Genomic DNA, 18,919 nt, shown 5'->3' on the forward strand with positions numbered 1-18,919 from the left:
TCCACTTCTCTTATTCCCTAATTTCTGTGCCTGGTTCCTAACATCGCCCAATATTCTGTCCTTTCCTCCTCCTTGTACCAGGAATTGGGGAGGGGAGGAAGGGAAGGAGAATCAGTCGAGTGTATACGGCTCAAGGAGAACAGAGATGAGAAGGCCCAGGCTAGGGGGCCATTACCGTGGGGGGGTCAGGGGGGAATCGAACCCCAGACCCTCTGGGCGCAAACATCTGCATGGGAAATTGGGGAAAAAAGGTCAGCTGGAGAAATAGGTATAGAGGTGAGTTGAGTCTAAAGGATGCGTGGGTTGGGGTTAAAGTTGTCTCCATCATTGGGAACAAAAGAATCACAGGTGGGAATAATAGGGGCTAAATTCATCTTCATTTTAAGGGCTGGATTCTGGGGCCAGAAAGCAGGTATTGGGGCTCAGAAGGGACTGGGATTCAGGGACATAGGGGACATTCTCCTAGATAGGGACTAAGGGTGGTATTCAGAGAGTTTGATATAACCTACCTGGAAGTGGGGATCAGTGTCACTCTCTCCAATTTGCTGCAGAAGCTCTCCACTGGCCTGTCCCACATTCCCAGCAGCTTGCAGCAAGTTCTGACGGGGCTGAGGGAAACAGACACTAGTCAGATGCTACCCACATTCTGTCCAAAACATGGACACTGAACCCAGTCTGTGGCCCATGTCCATAGCCTGTTCCTCCCTTCCTCAAAATCTCCTCCACTTAATTAACCATATAAGTGGTTAACATCCAATTTGGATGTGACTCCTGGGGCTGATCTAATACCACTCAAGCCTTCCAGTCCTCCTGACCTCAGCACTGGCCGGCTGGGCACTCCGAAGCAGTTCTGACACAGCCCCTGCTAGGCCTTTGGCTGCCTGCAGCAGAGGCCGCCCACTTCCCCCCTCATCTTCCAGCAGAGCAGCTAGCATCTTCACGCCACGGGACATCTCAGTCAAGTTGGAGGAAATTGTAGTTACTGCACAGCCCACAGCTGTATAGTCAGTCTCGGCAGGATCTCCTAGGGGCAGAAAAGAGCATGTATAAGGAAGGGGCAGAACAGTCAGTTGACAGACAGGGAGAGGCTGAAGCTGCTAACACAGGAAAATGTGCCCTTCTTCATCCCCAGCTCTATCATACATTCAAGCAGGACTAAAAACCCTTGACCACTGCACCTGCTGTCAGGTTCACTACAGAGGCTGTGCCAGCTGTGATGGCATCCACTTGAGAGTGGATCTCATGTTTTGACTCATCCATCTTGTTCTTCCGCCAAGCCTTGGATGCCTGAGCAAGAGAATGAGAGAAAGACACACCTTTGGTCCCAAGCTCCATTGCTGAAATTTGAGTGTGTTTACCCTTCTGTGCCCAGGCCCTTCCCCTCACTTACAGCATCCTGGCCAAGTGGGGGCAGGGTCTCAAAGTCATCCAGGGTGGCCTGGGCGGCCTGCACAGCCTGCATGCTAGAGTTGATGGTACCGGTGAGTGCCTGCTGGGCTGAGGTCTAAGAGAAAGGATGGAAAAAAAAGAAATGGAAGAAGAAGGGAGGTAAGGAAGGGATGGGGAGAAAGGCCATAAGGAACTCAATACAGGAATGGAAAAGAAGGGTCTGGGACCTGGTGCTCTTACCAAGGGGGGCATGTGCCCCCGGTGCATTTGGCCACAGGTGATCTGCTGCTGAGCAGGTGGCATGCTGCCCACCTGGAAGTTCTCAGGACCAGAGGCTCCAGAGCGCATTATAGCAGGCAGGGCCACAGAGCCATGCTCTACCCTTCCTACCCGGTTATATTGCTGCTGTAGAACTGTGGACCTGAAATGTTGGTGAAGGAAAAGATGATAGATTTTTGACTGATACCTCACATAACAGTGTAACTCTACAGAAGGCGTGACCTAAGAGACTCAGAAAATATTCTTTATCTTCCAAGTTATCCTGCTATTATAAAGCTTGTCACTGGAGCTGGAGACCTGAGGGGTCCAGGGTCCTCCAAGGGCTTGCTTCAGCTCCATCTCTCACTCTTGGTTACACTATCACTGAAGAACTAAAACTTAAGGAGATGTCACCCTCCCACCCCTACCTCAACTGACAAAAATTTCTCATTTCAGTCTATTTCTATGCTTTAGAGGGCATGGATGTCAGGAAGTGTTGGCTTAGATCATTCCCAACATCCTGACTATGATCTTAGTATCCAACCTTCTTTCAGCTGTTGTAGTCCCCCCCGCCCCAACAGATAGGGTTACTCCCCCAGAGGTCCCCACCATTGCATACTTTTTGGGAGATACGGAGTCCTCCAGCATGGTAGACTCTTCATCTCCTTCTAGGCCAAAGTGATCCTTGCTCTTCTTCTACAGGGAGAAAGTAGCCCCAGGGAAGAAATAGGTCAGTTAAAGAAGGGGAAGGAAGTTGTGGGGGGGAGGTCTTCATTTCTAGTCCTAACCAGTTTGATTCCCAAAATCTTGAATTTCTTGCCTCTTAAAAGAAGGTGAAAGATGCAGGTTTGTGGAAGTGAGGATAGGAGGAACTCACCTTCTTAAGGATAATGTCAATATAACCAGCAATGAGCTGAGCTATCTGCTCTCCTTCTGTTGTCTGTACTGAGTAATAGCCATCCTGGTAATCTCCAAAGTCCTGGGGGCAGAATGTGATGTTCAGAAGAGGCCCTAGGTATATACAAAGTAGGAGAAGACAGAGTGGGGGGGTCCTCCAATCCTCAAACTTAGATGGGATATATATATATATATATATATATATATATATATATATATATATATATATATATATATATATATATACACACCTCTCTTGTGCTGAGAGCACTCACTTCTTCATTTCCTTTAACTCATATGGATCCACGTAGAGAATGTTGCCTTTAAGTCTAACTGTCCTGCCTCTTGCTTAAGTGGCAAAGACTGACCTCAACCAATCCATGACTCCTAAATCCCTTTTCTCTTTTCTGGGGTTTTGCTTTAGAGCCAAAATCTACTCCAGGCAGGGAAAAATCTACTTTAGCTATCTTCCTGTTGATATTCTTCCCATTTCCAATCACCCTGGGGCTTTTTCTCTGGGTCCTCACAGCTTTCCTCTACCCTTGAATGGCCCCTCACCAGAGTGAAACTCTTTGGAGAGGCAGCCCAGCGCTTGATATTGGTAAGATTCCACTCCTGGATCACCTCCTTGGTCTTTTCATCCACTCGCATCACACATTCTTTAGTAATACCCAGGAGTCGAGGAACCAGCTTGTTCTTACCCTTCATTTTCTCCTGTCAAGGGACAAAAAGGCAAGCAAGAGGTCAGATCCAGAGCCATAAAAGAATTCTGAAGTAGAGGAAGAGCAGCAGGGAAGAGGGGAGAGAGCGAAGGTAGGGCAAAACAAAAGGGAGGGTAGATGTGGGTTGGGTTAGAGTTGAAAGGGTTGAAATTAGTAGGAGTTTCCAGAGTATAAGGAAGGTAAGCAAGAGTGGGATGTCAGTCAGGTAATGCAAAGGGAAGTTCAGAACTAACCTTAACCAGGAAGAAGGAAACACCATATGTCTTGAGGGAGCGGGCAAGCTTCACATATCGCACCTTCGCTTCAATTTCACTCATCTGCCCGCAATTCTTGTGGGCCTAAGGGTATGGGGAAATGAGGGGTGATGGCATAGAGGAGAGTTGGAAGGCTCACAGGGAGGAATGAAATAAGAGGGAAAGATATTTTGGGGTCATGGGAAGGGATTGATAGACCATGGAAAACCAGGATGGAGAAGAATAGAATGAATGAAAACAATGGGATGAAATCAATGAATGAGAAAGGTGTAATGGAGACATGGGGGGAATGGTTAGGGAGCCTAAGTGTTTTATGTGGTGATGGACAGAGTTTGTGTGTGGGGGAATGGTTATGGAGTGAGGAAGGGATTATGCAAGGATAACAGGTAAGAGGGAAATAGTAAACCAGAGGGGACAGAAAGAAGGGCTGAATGGGTAGTATCATGAAGTATTAATTATATCACTACCTTCCATTGGTAGACAGCTTTATAACTCTTCAAAATCTTTCACTAACATTATCTCTTTTGATCTTTCAACAACCTCATGTAGGACAAATATTATTAACCTCATTTTATAGATGGGAAACTGAGACAAGGACAAATTAAGTACCTAAGATCCCATGGTGAAGTTGGAAGTGGAAGTTTAGGTCTGCTGCCTCCTAAAGTAATGGGGCCCAGAGGCAAGTTCAGTGGAGATGGTGGTGGTGGGTAGAATAGGCCCCTCCTCATAGTCTTCCCCACTTACCTGGAATATCTTGCGCTCTCCTTTCTGCTTCACATATTCCTTGGGCAAGAAATCTTTCAGGCTATCAGAGAAAAAGTGGAGTCAGAAAGAGGGGATGGGGCTAAGCCTTTGAACTAGGATCTATGTTTACATGTGAGATGGCTTTTTGTGGTGAAGAAACAAGGCAGATGAAGGTTGGGGTTCCTCTAAAATGTAACTAAATAAGAGTTAGTCAGGCAGTAAGTATTTATTAAGCACCTACTGTGTGCAGGCACTGTACAAGATACTGGGACACAAAAGAAGGCAAAACACAGTCCCTTGTCCCTCAAGGAACTCACTGTCTAATAGGGGAGACAACAAGCAAGTATCTATGCACAAAGAAGTGACATTTGGGATATAAATAGGAAAGACTCCCAAGAAGAAAGGCACCAGAATGAAGAGGGCTTGGAGTCAGGCTTCCAGTAGAAAATGGAATTTCAGGTAAGACTTAAAGGATGCAGGCAGAACAAAGGAGGGAGAGCACTTCACATGGGACAGCCAGAGAGAGTACCTGGAGCTGAGAGAGAGAACACCAGGAGGCTGGTGCAGGGCCAGGGGTCATAAAAGGGAGCTAAGGAAACTAATTAAATGGGGGGGAGGGGGGACAAGGTTGGACCTAGGCTTTAGGAAAATCACTTTGAATGTATAAACCTTTGTACAATGTTCCTGTCCCCCAACAATGGCCCAGTGTTATTGTCAGCAATTCTGGACACTTGATTACCACTTCCCTAACTTCAGGGTCCAGCCTTTGGGGGGAGAGGAAAGGAAAGTCAAGATGAAGCCTTCCTTAGAAAGCAGGACAGGGAGAGAACAAGGGTCTAGCTTCATTTACATTCACTTCAATCCCACTCTGAGGTCTCAGAATGAAGTGGAGATGACTGAAACTTCTGGAAGTCAGCAAAATGCAAACTTTGATGGGTCCTGGAAAGTTGGAAATGCTTCAAGTATTTTTTGTAGAAAATTGTGCGTTTGTATTCTAAGGGACAAGACTAGCTAGATTGAAGAAAATCTCATTGCCAGAAAGTTGACCATCTAGGGTTGAATTTTTTTTTAAGTTACAGCAACTCATCAACACCATCTACTTGGTGTAAAAAGGACTTTAATCTACGTAGCTAGAGGGCAAGCACAATGATTAAATCAGAAATCTCTCAATTATTATAGCATCAGAGCACTTGTGTTATGAATAACTTGTATTATGAAACCAGGACATTTCATAACTTTCTCTGGACTTATGTTTTTTTTCATCTGTTTCCAACTGGGCCCTCACAGTCGCAAGATAATTCTTTAATTTTTTCCTAACTGATTCTCTGCTCTCCTACATCATAGTGGTTGTCCAAAATTTCTCTTCCCTCTTCAAGTCCCTCCTCTGCTTCCCACTTTTCAAAACCATTTTCTCTAATCTTCAATTTGTCCCTAACTACTTGTTTCCTACAAACTGCCTGTAAGAATCCTTAAAAAATCCTCACTAGGCCCTATGCTCCCTATAAACTATTGTCTTATATATTTCCATTCTTTTCTCAGTCACTCTTTGAAAAAGCTATCCACATTTGTGGCCTCCACTTCTTTTCCTTGAAATCTCTTCTGCTATCTGGCTTCTGAAGTCACTTCTTACCTGAAATATTTCCATCTAAAGTTACCAATGAGCTCTTAATTGTCTTTTCTCAATTCTCATCTTTCATTTCTCTATGGTATCTGCCACTGCCAACTCCCCTTCCTCCTAAATATGATTTAGTCTATTAGGTTTTTCATGGCATTGTCCTTTTGTGGTTTCCTTTTTACATGTCTGATTATGCCTCAGTTTTCTTTGCTGGATCACTATCTCTGTTATTATCCCAAGGCTCTGTCTACACCTTATCTGATTCTCTCATCAGCTCCCCAGTGGTGAACTATCTCTGGACATATGAAACCTCATATCTGTATCTCTAATCATGAGCACTAGTACCATATCACCAAATGATTAACAGACATTTCAAATTATATGTCCTATAGCTATCTTAAATTCAACATTTTCTAAAAAGAACTCACTATACTTCCCTCCAATCTCTCTTCCCTTTTGTACTTATCTTTTCTATTGAAGGTACTATCACCCTTCCAGTCACCAGGGTTACAACCATGATAGCCCACTTTCCCCTCACCACACATATTCCAAAATGTGTCATTTTTGTCTCTAGAACATCTCTTCCATAACTTCTTTCTCTTCACTCTTATTCTCATCACTCTAGTTTATAATCTCTCATTGCCTGTTACCTGGAGTATTGCAACAGCATCCTAACTGTACTTCCATTGTCAAATCTTTCTGCATTTTAATCCATCTTCCCTAGTCAGTGGTTTTCCTAAAGCACAAGTCTGATCATGTTATACTCTAACTCAGTAAACTCTAGTGGTTCTCTTAATACCTCTAGGATGAAATAACAACTTTATTTTGTATTTAAAGATTTTCACAACTTAGCCTTAGTGTAACTTTTTAGACTTATTACATATTAGTCCTTTCTTCATCTTTTATGGTTCAGCTAAACAGCCTTCATGCTGAACCTTATACTGTACTTGACTGTCCATTATGCCTAGAATCCATTCCCTCCTTAACTCTGCCTCTTGGAGTCCCTGATTTTCTTCAAGACTTTTATCTGTTTTGCATATACTCATACATGTGTATTCATTCATTCTTTCTTTCTTCCTTCCTTCCTTCCTTCCTTTCTTTTGTAAGGCAATGGGGTTAAGTGAACTTGTCCAAGTTCACATTAAGTGTCTTATTAATTATTAAGTGTCTGAGGCCGGATCTGAACCCAGGTCTTCCTGACTCCAGGGCCAGTGCTCTATCTACTGTGCCACCTAACTGCCTTGCATACTGTCTTTTTTATTTGAATGTGAGTTTACTGAGGCAGGGACTGTTTGTCTTTTTATCACTAACCTAGTTTTGGAATGCCTAGCATATAAGAAGCACATAATCAAATTTCATTGATTGACTGATTCCTTATAGTTACTATAATTATAATATCTTGAAAGGATTATAGCAGGGAAAAGGTTGAGTAGTTGTATTTCTCTTCTTTAGGGATCCACAAAACAAATTGTATGTGGAAGCCACTGGTGGCAGCAGTTAAGAAGGGAGCAAACTATGATTGAAAAAGGGGATGCCAGGGGTGGCTAGGTGGCGCAGTGGATAAAGCACCGGCCCTGGAGTCAGGAGTACCTGGGTTCAGATCCGGTCTCAGACACTTAATAATTACCTAGCTGTGTGGCCTTGGGCAAGCCACTTAAGCCCATTTGCCTTGCAAAAACCTAAAAAAGAAAAAGAAAAAGAAAAAAAAGAAAAAGGGGATGCCTGACATCAGAGTGGGGAGTACAGGTCACTTACTCAAGGAAACCAGGCTTATGCTTCTGCTCGTTGTGAGGTCCAAATTGAATTTGGCACTGGAAGCCAGCAAACTCACAGGCCTTGTCAAAGGAGACAGGGTGGGAGCCATTCAAGATGTCATCTCGTGCCTGAAGAACATGGTAGGGTACTCAGGTTGGGCCTCAAGAAAAATCTGTTCAGGCCAGGACTACTAGCCTAGTGGACATGAACATGCCTTCCTATATAGCATCACTGCTCTTCTGCAATCCCGTTCCCTACCAGCTGTGCCCCCATTTTCACACCTGCACATAGAGGAGATTCAGCTGTACAGGGTCCCGGGAGTCCACATTTTGGTCCGAGTAGAAAAACTTTCTTCGAAGTAGCAATGTTTCATGCTCTTCTACACCTTGTTCCCTCAGTGTCCGCCCATGGTCCAGCCAGTTCACTGGAGCAAAAAGACACCCATTTTTCAGTGGTGAGACCTATGATAACCAATGTAGCCCTCCCATATTGGTTCAGCTGCTCCTCTGCTACCTCTAAGATGTCCTTCCCTTTACTGCTCCAGCTGCCCTTCCTTACTTGAACTTTTCCAACCTGCCAAGTTACTACTCCCACATTGCTCCAGAAGTCCCTCCCCTACCTCTCCAGATACCCCCCTCTACTGCTCACACTCATCATCTGTGTGTAGCTTTTGCTTCAGTTTCTCCATTTTCTTCTCATCCCGCAACAGTGTCTTATCCTTTCGCAGTGTCCCTGTTACCTCCTCTTTTTTCTCTTCCAGCAGCTCCCGAACCAGGGAGTATTCCTCATGGTTGGTGATACCTGGGCAGAGTGTTCAGAGGGGTGAGGGGGCCTGCTGCAGGGGTGGTAGTTGGTTGGCTGAACCTTAGTCAGTGCCTTTCACGTCCCCCCCCCCCACCCTCTTACCAATCCGGGCACAGATAGTCATGAGCATGTCAGTGACTGTCTTAGAATCATCCACCATGATAGTCTTCACAGCTCCATCCAGCATTCTAATCTTTAGGGGTCGCTGCTTCTTTCTATATTCCATAGTGTCCTAGGGTGGGGCCACAGAGAAAGGCAGCATTCTTAGACTGGTGGATGGGGTGTTGGGGGAGGAGGGAGGAGACAACTCTTTGGATGTTTTGGTATCCAAAATTTGAGAATCCACACTGGCCAATATGACCAGAAAGGATAATGATCATTGTTGAAAGGGTTGTGTGAAATCTCGGACGCTATTACATTGTTGGTGGAGCTGTGAACTCATCCAACCTTTCTGGAGAGCTATTTGGAACTATGCCCAAAGGGCAACAAAAATGCGCCTACCCTTTGATCCAGCAATACCACTACTGGGTCTAAACCCTGAAGAGATAATATTCATAGCAGCCCTGTTTGTGGTGGCAAAGAATTGGAAATCAAGTAAAGGTCCTTCAATTGGGGAATGGTTTAGTAAACTGTGGCGTATGTATGTCATGGAACACTATTGTTCTATTAGAAACCAGGAGGGATGGGAATTCAAGGAAGCCTGGAGGGATTTGCATGAACTGATGCTGAGTGAGATGAGCAGAACCAGAAAAATCACTGTACACCCTAACAGCAACATGGGGGCAATGATCAACCTTGGTGGACTTGCTCATTCCTTCAGTGCAACAATCAGGGACAATTTGGGGCTGTCTGCAATGGAGAATACCATCTGTATCCAAAGGAAAGAACTGTGGAGTTTGAACAAAGACCAAGGACTATTAACTTTAATTTAGGGAAAAAACCTGATATCTTATTGTCTGATTTTACTATCTCTTATACTTTATATTTCTTCCTTGAAGATATGATTTCTCTCATCACATTCAATTTGGATCACTGTATACCATAGAAACAATGTAAAGATTGGCAAATTGTCTTGTGTGGGGGGTGGGGGGAGGGAAGTAAGATTAGGGGGAAAATTGTAAAACTCAAAACTCAAAATAAATAGAATCTTTCAGTCCAAAGTGTGAGAATCAGTTTGTACAAAGGGGCTTGAAGAGGTAATAAATAAGTGATCACAGATTGAAATATGAGCAACATATTTGTGCTCCCCACATAAAGAGGCAGTTAAAGCCTGGCTCTGGTCAGGTTTGCAGTAGAAAGGAAACTAGAGACAAAGTAATAGGGTTTCAAAGACAAGGGTTTGGGGGACAGAAATACTTACTCCATTTCGAAGCATGTAGTAATCCAAGGCCTTTCCAGCCTCTAGCCAGATACCCTTTTTGGGGTCATCATCGGACAGAAACAGCCCAAAGTCGTTGGCTGGAAGACAATAATTGTCAATCCAAGTCAGACTCACCTGGAACTCCCCACTTTTCAGCCCTATGCCTAAGCTGTTCATACAACACAGAAGGTTTCTATACTGTATGGTATACACCACAGACCCTATGGTGGTAGGCTGTGGTTCGCTCCTTGCCCTTAGTAGACATCCCAATCCAGGAGCAGAGCAATAACATAGTCAAAGAAAGGAGGATCCAATTCCTTCCTGCTTAGGGGACCTTATAGGGGAGCCAAGTAGAAAGGGTCTAGGTGGGTAAAGCTGTCCCAGAATTTAGCCCAATGTCCTTGTTTTCCTCCACCCAGTGCCTAGAGACTCACGAGGGCCAGCTAGAGCTTCTGGGATATGCTCTCTGATGATTCTGCAAGCATTGTACACCATGGTAGATGGCTCAAACTGCATTGTCTTCACGACATTCCCAATGCTGATTTTCAGTGACAGTGCAACCATGTTGGTGGTTTCTCTTCTTTCTGGCTATACCTGCTGGTTAGTAATGGGATATCAGAGCCTTGGAAGATAGAAAGATGGTAGGAAAGGAGACAGGGCAAGGGAGGATTTTCTTTAAAAAGACAAAAACCCCACAAACTCTAAAGAAGACTATTCTAAAATAAGCTGCCCTAGCTCTAAGTGCCCCAGAAAGAGAAGTCAGGCTGGAGTCTATTCAGCGTTTTGAGGGATTAGCCCCAAGATCGAGTTTTTGTGAGCTTTTCAGCTATCCCCCCCATTCTCTCCCCCCCTCCATTTCTCTCTTTTATTTCTCTTTCCCCTATAGTATTTTTCCTTCTTTCCTCCCTTCCATGGGTTAAGCCATTATCTTTCTCTTGGCCTCCATGGAGCAATGGAGGAGTGTGAAACTTAAGTTGTCTAGTTTAGTCTTTGGCTTCAGAGAGTTTTGTTTAAATCACTCAAGACAGATGACCACATGCCTTGACCCTACTTGTCACCTGCTTTTGGTACCCTCATGTTTCCCCACTCAGCTCACTAGCAGCACTTCTATCCCCTCCCAAATTCCAGATCCAATCTTCTCATTATTTTCTCTTCTTAAAGATCTCAGGGTGAACAGTTCTATAGATTCCTGGGGAACCAAATGTGATGTTTACTCTTCCTGATTTTTAAGTACTTTCCTATATTTCACTTTGCTTTTTTTGTTTTTTTTCTTTAGTTTTCAACATTTTGGGGTAAGAGTTTTAGTTCCACATTTTTTTCTCTCTCTTCCTTCCTTCTCCCCTTGACATGGAGTAATCTGATATAGATTATACACACCCATACTTCACTTTGAAGTGACCTGCTGTTATAATCTGAACCCTTGTCTTCTACTTAGATTCCTCCAAACTTTCCTCGAGGACTGATTTTTTTAAAACATTTTTTTTCTTCTGTATCCCCTCTTCCTGGACTTTTTGCTTTTTTCTAACAGTTTGGACCCAAGCAGGTCAGGGGAAGCAAGTGACAGGTAGCACAGGGCTCTAATCTTCCTGGCAGAAAATTCTGTGACATCAAAATTCTGTGTAGTGAATTGGTATCTCACAGCTAAAGGAGGTATATGACTTTAGGCTGAAGTAAAAATATCAATTTCCTATTGCCATGACCCCTCTTCCAAGATAAACCAGTTTGTAGGTAGGTAGCTAGCCAAGAAATAGGGAATTTAGAGATAGGGAGTTGGGGAAAAATGGAGTGCTGGTAATGATGTGGGAGAGGGAATCATGGAGAAGATAATCTGAGAGAATAGGTAATCAAGCAATTTGGAGACATATAATCTTGGAGGGAAAGAGGAAGATTCTGGAGGAGAAACAAATGATGGGGAAGAACTGAGCTTTTTGGGTTATTGTAGGAAATAAACAGACCTGTGGGTTTCTGGAGTTTAAATAGATCAGAGGTCCCTGAGGAGCAAACCTTAGCCCTGACCTGTGCCCTCCCTACCTTCCCACTAAGAACCGTTCATCCTGCTTATAGTTCCCTTTCTCTTCCCACCCTCCATTACTAGAGTACCATTCCCTATATTTAGACCAACCTGGTGGTGGGGATACTGACCACACCGGAGCAATTCAGAGAAGCAGGCAGCTGGCAAAATTCAAAGCAGAACTGGGAGGAATTCCTCATTCTGGCCTGAAAATGTTAACCCTCACACCCCAATTTCCTCTGGACACCAACTCCCATCATTTGAGCAGGAAACCACTGAAACCTCTGGTGAGACCCCGATAAGAGTACTGAGTCATGCTCCCCTTTCTCCCTACTGAATATGATAAAAAAAAAATGAAGTGGGAAGAGTAGTGACGAGTCAGAGGATTTGAGTTCAAATCCCACCTTTGACAATTATACGGATGACTTTGATCAAATCAATGAATTTCTTTGGACAGCCTCAGTTTCTCATGTGCAAACTGAGGTTGGACTAGCCAGCCTTTGAGGTCCTTTCAGCTCTTCATCTATGATCCTATGATGGGAAGAGGGAAGGGGAATGTACCCTGAGGAGAGGATCCCTCAAAGATTATTATGCCCAGAGAGCTACCCGCCATCATTCTTCGCCATCTAGAACCACCCCTTTCTCCCCCCACCCAAGGAATCCCCCTCCCTCAAGACATTCCAGAGTCAAATTCCAGAGGAGTTGGGCAATGGGGGGAGGGAAGGGGAGGTGTCACAACCCAGCAAGGAATGGAATGTGTGTGTCTGTGTATGTATATGTGTGTGTGTGTGTGTGTGTGTGTGTGTGCTTGAGGAGAGGTAGGGAGAAGTAGGGTACAAAACGTACAGGCAGAGCAGTAAAAGGAAGACAAGGAGAAAAAGAGGACTACAGAGATGGAGATAAAAACAGAGAGAGACTGAGGGAAAGAGAAGGGAGATCACGTGTATATGGGTAAGACAGAGAGAGGCAGAGCTAGATGAATACTAAGTCAAAAAGTGTAGACAGGACTGGGGAAATTATACTTAGAGTCTGTTACCAAATTTGGCCTCTGAATCTTAACCACGGGGAGGAGGGGGAGTCCTGTGGGTTAGATGCTGACATATCCGGCCTCAGACTTGTAGGAAGCTCATTTAGCATTGGACTGGGCAACTAGAGAAGGGCAGGGCTTCCCTCCATACTTCTTCCACTCATTTTATACATGCCCTGACCTTTTCCCACATGGGTGTAGGATATCCTTCTCTCTTATATAGAGCCCCTTTCCCATATATTTAATTTCTACTGACTATACAGTCCATCACCAATATACCTTTCTATATCTCAAGCCCCCCATCCTGCTCCCCCAGTCTTCTTCACACTACTCCTACCCCCAAGCAAGCAATTAAGTATTTACTGAATGCTTATTATGTATAAGGTATTGTGCTAAGAACTGTTGGACATACAAAGGTAAATAAGGTAGGTAGAGTCCTTGCTCTCAAGGAACTTAAACTCTAGTAGAGATAAGTCCCTAAATAATTCTAATTAAGGTAGAATATAATAATCGATACAAGAATAATATATAGTAAGTTCTGGGAAGGTTTGGAGGAGAAAGAGATCATATCTGGTTGGGAACTGTCAAGACAAAGTGTTATGGAGAAGATAACATTTAAAGTAGGTAGGATTTTTTATTTTTATTCTATTTTTAATTTATGGAATAAAGCAAGCATTTCCATAAAATTGCATAATTAAAAAATGACTAAATAGAAATGGCAAATCTATTATGTATAACTTGCTTATTCCTTTCCTGGGAAGCATATATGGTAAATACTGACAGGAGCAAAGGCTGGAATTTAAAGCATTATTAATTTTTATTATTAATGATAACAGGGAAATGTGTAGAGAGAGGCGACTACATATGATGATGGTTTGAGAATGTACATAGAGAGCTTGTAAGGAAAAACTGGTGCTAGATTTCTTTTGGGCTTGAATACAAGACTAAATTTGGACTTCATATTATAGGTAATAGAACTAATAAGAGTTTGCAGGATGAATTAGAAGGAAGGAGATGCTGGAGGTAGGGAGACCTGGAATTAAGAGTCAAGGACAATCCTAAATTTTGAGTCCAAGTGACTAAAAAAATAGTGCCACGTTTTTAGAGAAATCTGCAAAGTTGGGTGGGTAGGGGAAGCTGATTTGGTAGGAAAGATGAGTTCTCATTTATGGGATTTGAGGTGCCTATGGGGAATATAGGTAGATACACACCAACAATTGGACAAGCAGAACTGCATTTTGACTGAGAGGTTAAAGCTTCCCTCCTTGTAAACACACTAACCTCCTCCTACACAGAAATGCTTTGCTTTCCCTTCCCCCTTCTCACAGATTTGAGGACCTAGGAGAACTTGGGCTTTCTAACTCACTTTCTTAAGGGTTAGAAAAGAGCCAAATTAGGTATGGTCATTAGCCAGAGGTTGGGATAATACTGGAAAGTACAGTAAATGGCTGGATTGGTCTTGGAGTTAGATCAAAATATAGTCAATAGGTAGCTTGCCAAGGGTAGAAATAATATCAGAGTATATATAGTTAACTCCATGGTCAAACTAGGGGTGAGATCTGGGGGTCAGTGGCAAGGACAAGCTGAGGGTAAGACCTGGGTGTGGTCATGGTCAGGCTGGGGATGTGATCAGCAGAGACCAGTTTCCTTTTCAGGCCTCATTTCCCCTTTTCTTGTTGGGGAGGGAGGAGGAAGATCTGTGACTGGACCAGGGAACTGGAAGAAGTTCAGAATTGGGGAGATGCCAAACTGAAAGAGTAGGGGAGTTCAGGTCACATTCAGGGTTGAGGGACTCAGCAGATGGTAAGAGACCGGGGGGAAGTTAAGTTGGTGGGAATTTTTGTTTAAAAATAAAATAAACAAAAAAATACACACAAACACAAGGGGGGGATGGGGGTCAAGGAGGATGTGAAAAGCAGGAAGCCACAATCTCCCACCCTCTTGCCTAGTCAGGCCCAAGGGAGGGTGATGGAACTAAGTGACTAAGGAATGAGGGGAAAATGGGGTTGAACTTCCTGGGCACAAAGCCATTCTCCTTAAATCTGCCCCATTTTTAAATTACATTAGGGCTGATCAACCTACTCCCCATCCCACAGACAAATCAGCAACATTCAAATAAAAAGGCAATTGAGGGGCGGCTAGGTGGCTTAGTGGATAAAGCGCCGGCCTTGGAGTCAGGAGTACCTGGGTTCAAATCCGGTCTCAGACACTTAATAATTACCTAGCTGTGTGGCCTTGGGCAAGCCACTTAACTCCATTTGCCTTGCAAAAATCTTAAAAAAAAAAAAAGGCAATTGAGTTCTTGCCCTATCCATACCACCATCTCCTTCCCATTCTACCCCTCACATCACTTGGGAAGTACTGAAAGCAATAGAGAGATCTTGGGTATAGAAAGGCCTGTGCTAGAATCTGAAACCCTGCTAAGTGAGGACACTGTGCTAGAAACTAGGAGTAAGAATGGAACCTGGGTCCCCAAGGCCAGGATCCTGGTCTGAAGTAATAGTTTTCCATTGAAAAGAAAGGGGCTTGATATAATCTGATACCTACAAAGAAAAATGGAGGAAAGGTCTAAATTAGGGGGATTAAACTCTGCTCATGATTAAGGCACTGCTGTAGGGAATAAATCTTTTGAGTCCAATCAACTCATGACTCCTCATATAGACCTTGATCCCAACCTTATATGAATTCTAAGCCTGAGTTCCAAATTTAAAACAAACTTCAATACTGATTCTGATCTGATCATTGACCCACTTCTACCCTGACCCTTAAACCTAAAATTGACCTTTGATACTTATTTCTTATCATAGTCCAATAAGCTTAGTCTCTTTCTGATTCTAATGCTAACCTATAATTAATCAAATGATTCAACTCAATTCCTGAACACTAATGTGGACTCTGAAAAAAATCCCTGACCTTTGACTCTCATTGCTTGAATATTAATGATTTCAAATATTAAGAGGAAAACTGTTATTTAGTAGATAGCATTCCTGATGGCGTACCATGATTCTTGAATAATCAATTTTGGACTCATCTCTGCATCACAACATTGATCTTAATCCTTAGATTCCTGACCAAATATAATCTTCTCTAGTTGACATTTAAAGTTTTTTACCTTTTCAGTTTTTAGACTCTCCTTTCCTCTGTGAACTCTACCACCTAGTTAGCTTGGCCTCTGTGTTGCTCCTTTAACACAACACCCTATCTCCTGTTTCTGAGCCTTTTTACTGGCTGTTCCCCATGACTGGGATGCTGGCCCTGTTTTCTTACCTCCAATTCTTAAATATCCCTTGGTTTTTGTTTTTCAAAACTCAGCTCAAATCCCACTTTCTTTGGGAGGCTTTTCCAGATTCTCCTGACTGCTCATGTTCTCTCCTCTCAAATGTCTTTCTGCTGACTCTACATATTTTCTTTATGTATTTATTTACATGTAGTCCCTTAGAAAGTAAGCTCTGTAAATCCTGAGAAACCAGTTGTGGAAAGTGCCATCTTTGGAATTGGAATGCAAAGTAAAATATACTATTTAAAACTTTTTTGATTTTTCCCTTTAGTTCTAATTACTTTTTTCACAACATGACTAATATGGAAATGTGTTACATGTGACTATACATGTACAACCGATATTATCAGACTGATCAATGCTATGGTGGGGAAGGGAGGGTGGTAGAAAAATATGGAGCCAAAAACTTGCAAAAGAATGAATGTTGAAAACTATCTTTCTATGCAATTGGAACAAAATAATAATTTTTTTTTTTGCAAGGCAAATGGAGTTAAGTGGCTTGCCCAAGGCCACACAGCTAGGTAATGGAACAAAATGATAATTAAAAAAAGAATGTAAGCCCCTTGAGGGCAGGAACTGGATTTTCTTTGCCTTGCTCAGCACAGTACCTGGTAAATAGATAAATGCTTGCTAACTGATCGCTGGCTGACTGAACTGTAACACCCCACTACTGTTCCTAACTCCTAATATGACTCTAAGAAGACACCTTTAAAGCTGACCCCAAAACCAAATACTACCCCTGACTCTTAATTTGATTCCTGACTGGCCCTATCTAATTCTAAACCTATGATCCTATAATTCCTAATACTGACCACAGACTAATGCTGACTCTTTATTCAATCCTGATGCATTAATCCATAATTTACCCTGGTATTCTAACACCGATCTAAAAAAACAAAAATCTTAAGTGTAAATTATGCTTAATTGTCATAATCCTAAATCCTAACCAAACTTCTCTGATTTCCTGTCAGATGTCCCATCTGCAAGAAGCCTTTCCTTCTTCATGCTAAGAGTCTTTCCTCTGCAATCATCTTCCACCTACTCTATTATTTTGTATATATGTAGATATTTGCCTGCTATCTTCCCCACTACACTGTGAGCTCCTTTTGGAAAGGGACCATAGTTTTGCCTTTGTGTCTCTAGTGTTTATCACAGTACCTGGCAAATAAGTGCTTAACTGTTGACTAATAATCACAAAAATGGAAAAAACAGCTAGCATGTATATAGCAGTTTACAAATATCTCATTCTATCCTCATAACAACTCACTAACATTTAGTTTCCACAAAGATAATCTGACTTCAAATTCCAACCCTAATTAACTCTAACTCCCCCCTGCCCCAACCTTCGGCACACCTGATTCTACCCAGCAAATGGCATATCCACACACCATTCTGACTGCACTGCCTAGACCCTCCCATCCCTTCCTGATCTCTCAGACTGGTCTGATCTGAGCTATGCCCAAACTCACCCATTCTTGTGCACCTAACCCTATGCTAGCTGCGTCACCCAATTCCGTCGTCTCTGCCCCTCGAAACCCCTAGTTTGGTCCCACCCCTCCTTTTTCTCCCAACCTGAAGCCTAGCTCCATTCAACCTTCTCCTCAAGCCCAAGTTTAGTCCTCTCCGCCATCTCTGCCTAGTCTTAGCTCATGCCACGCTGACTTTATAATCTGGTCCGAGCCCCTTCTCGGCCCGCAGTGTCCTAGCTGAGTGCCACCCCGTGCCCGCCCCCTAACCTCCAAGGCCGGTCTCAGCCTCCTCATCCCGCCGTTCTCTTTTTTCCCTTTTCTCTGCAAGGCAACGGGGCTCAGTGTCTCGCCCGAGGCCACACAAGCTCGCGGCAAGTGTCCTCGGCCGCACCTGAGCTCCGGCCCTCCCGGGGGCCGCCCCCACCCTCCCGGCCTGCTCTCGGCTGTCCCTGGCCCCTAACCCACGGTCCGGCGCGACTCCCGCCGGCCCCCGGCCCCAGCATCCCGGGGACCGCGGCTCCAGCCGTCGGGGCCAGCGGACGGACACGCCCGGACGCCGACCTCTCGCGCCGCGGAGGCAGCCAGCGGCGGCGCCCCTGCGCCCGCTCCGACGCCCCTCGCCGCAGCCCCCCGCCCCCGGCGGCGCCCCCCCCCCCGCCTCGGGCCGGGCCCCCTCCCCCGGATCCAGCCGCGTCCCCTCCCCCCCGTCCGGCCCTGCCCCTTCCCGCCGCGGCCCCGTCCTTCCTGGCCCCGCCCAGCGCTCCGCGCCGCCTCGGCTCTACCTGGGCCGCGCGGGGCCCTCCCGCTCGCCGGCCCGCCCTCGGGGTCACTCACTCGTTCGCTCTCCGGGTTCCCGGGTCCGGGGTCCGGCCTCGCCCTCCCGCCGACTGACGAACTCTCCGCCACTTCCGTCCTCGGAGCGCGTCCCCCCCCCCGCCCGTGGGCGGCGCCCTGGGCCCGCCTTTACTGCCCGGGCCGCCGCAGGAAGCTGCTCTGGCCCCAACTCTCTATGCCTGGGCGCCGGCCGGGAGAGCCGGGCCGCTTCCCCTGCCGCGGTGGGGGGGGGGGGGGCGAGGCTGGGGCGCAGGCGCGGGCGCGGGCGCGAGGCGGGGGCGCGGGCGCGGGCGCGAGGCGGGGGCGCGGGCGCGGGGCGGGGGCGCGGGCGCGGGCGCGAGGCGGGGGCGCGGGCGGGGGCGCAGGCGCGGGGCGGGGCGGTGCGCAGCTTCGCCGACCCGACGCGCACCGGGTCTGTCCTCTCCTTTAAGCCAGGCCTGCCGCAGCGGGGGGGCGGGGTCGGGGGGGGGGGCCTCGGCCCAGGGGAAGAGGAAACCTCAGAC

General features: G+C 45.3%; 1 protein-coding gene across 4 annotated transcripts in view; it reads right to left on the reverse strand.

Annotated features, from left to right (window-relative positions):
• The window catches only part of TLN1 (talin 1), a 41,439-nt gene extending 22,914 nt beyond the window's left edge, over positions 1–18,525 (reverse strand). The window contains exons 1-17 of one of the 4 annotated variants that reach the window (XM_074196195.1): positions 11,941–12,188; positions 10,233–10,392; positions 9,799–9,896; positions 8,541–8,670; positions 8,283–8,435; positions 7,916–8,058; positions 7,635–7,762; positions 4,265–4,325; positions 3,500–3,604; positions 3,103–3,258; positions 2,525–2,626; positions 2,267–2,343; positions 1,630–1,810; positions 1,391–1,504; positions 1,179–1,287; positions 816–1,024; positions 510–608 (exon numbers count right to left, since the gene is read on the reverse strand). In XM_074196195.1, coding sequence (XP_074052296.1) covers positions 510–608; positions 816–1,024; positions 1,179–1,287; positions 1,391–1,504; positions 1,630–1,810; positions 2,267–2,343; positions 2,525–2,626; positions 3,103–3,258; positions 3,500–3,604; positions 4,265–4,325; positions 7,635–7,762; positions 7,916–8,058; positions 8,283–8,435; positions 8,541–8,670; positions 9,799–9,896; positions 10,233–10,362 — 1,995 coding nt within the window. In that variant the 5' untranslated portion in view covers positions 10,363–10,392; positions 11,941–12,188. Of the gene's footprint in view, positions 1–509; positions 609–815; positions 1,025–1,178; positions 1,288–1,390; positions 1,505–1,629; positions 1,811–2,266; positions 2,344–2,524; positions 2,627–3,102; positions 3,259–3,499; positions 3,605–4,264; positions 4,326–7,634; positions 7,763–7,915; positions 8,059–8,282; positions 8,436–8,540; positions 8,671–9,798; positions 9,897–10,232; positions 10,396–11,920; positions 12,189–18,416 lie in introns of those variants that run through there. The other 3 variants (XM_074196194.1, XM_074196192.1, XM_074196193.1) reach the window with 3 other exon arrangements.
• Between the last annotated feature and the right edge of the window lie 394 nt (positions 18,526–18,919).

The sequence above is a fragment of the Macrotis lagotis genome, chromosome 8, assembly GCF_037893015.1.
Source record: "Macrotis lagotis isolate mMagLag1 chromosome 8, bilby.v1.9.chrom.fasta, whole genome shotgun sequence".
NCBI classification, from domain to species: domain Eukaryota; kingdom Metazoa; phylum Chordata; class Mammalia; order Peramelemorphia; family Peramelidae; genus Macrotis; species Macrotis lagotis.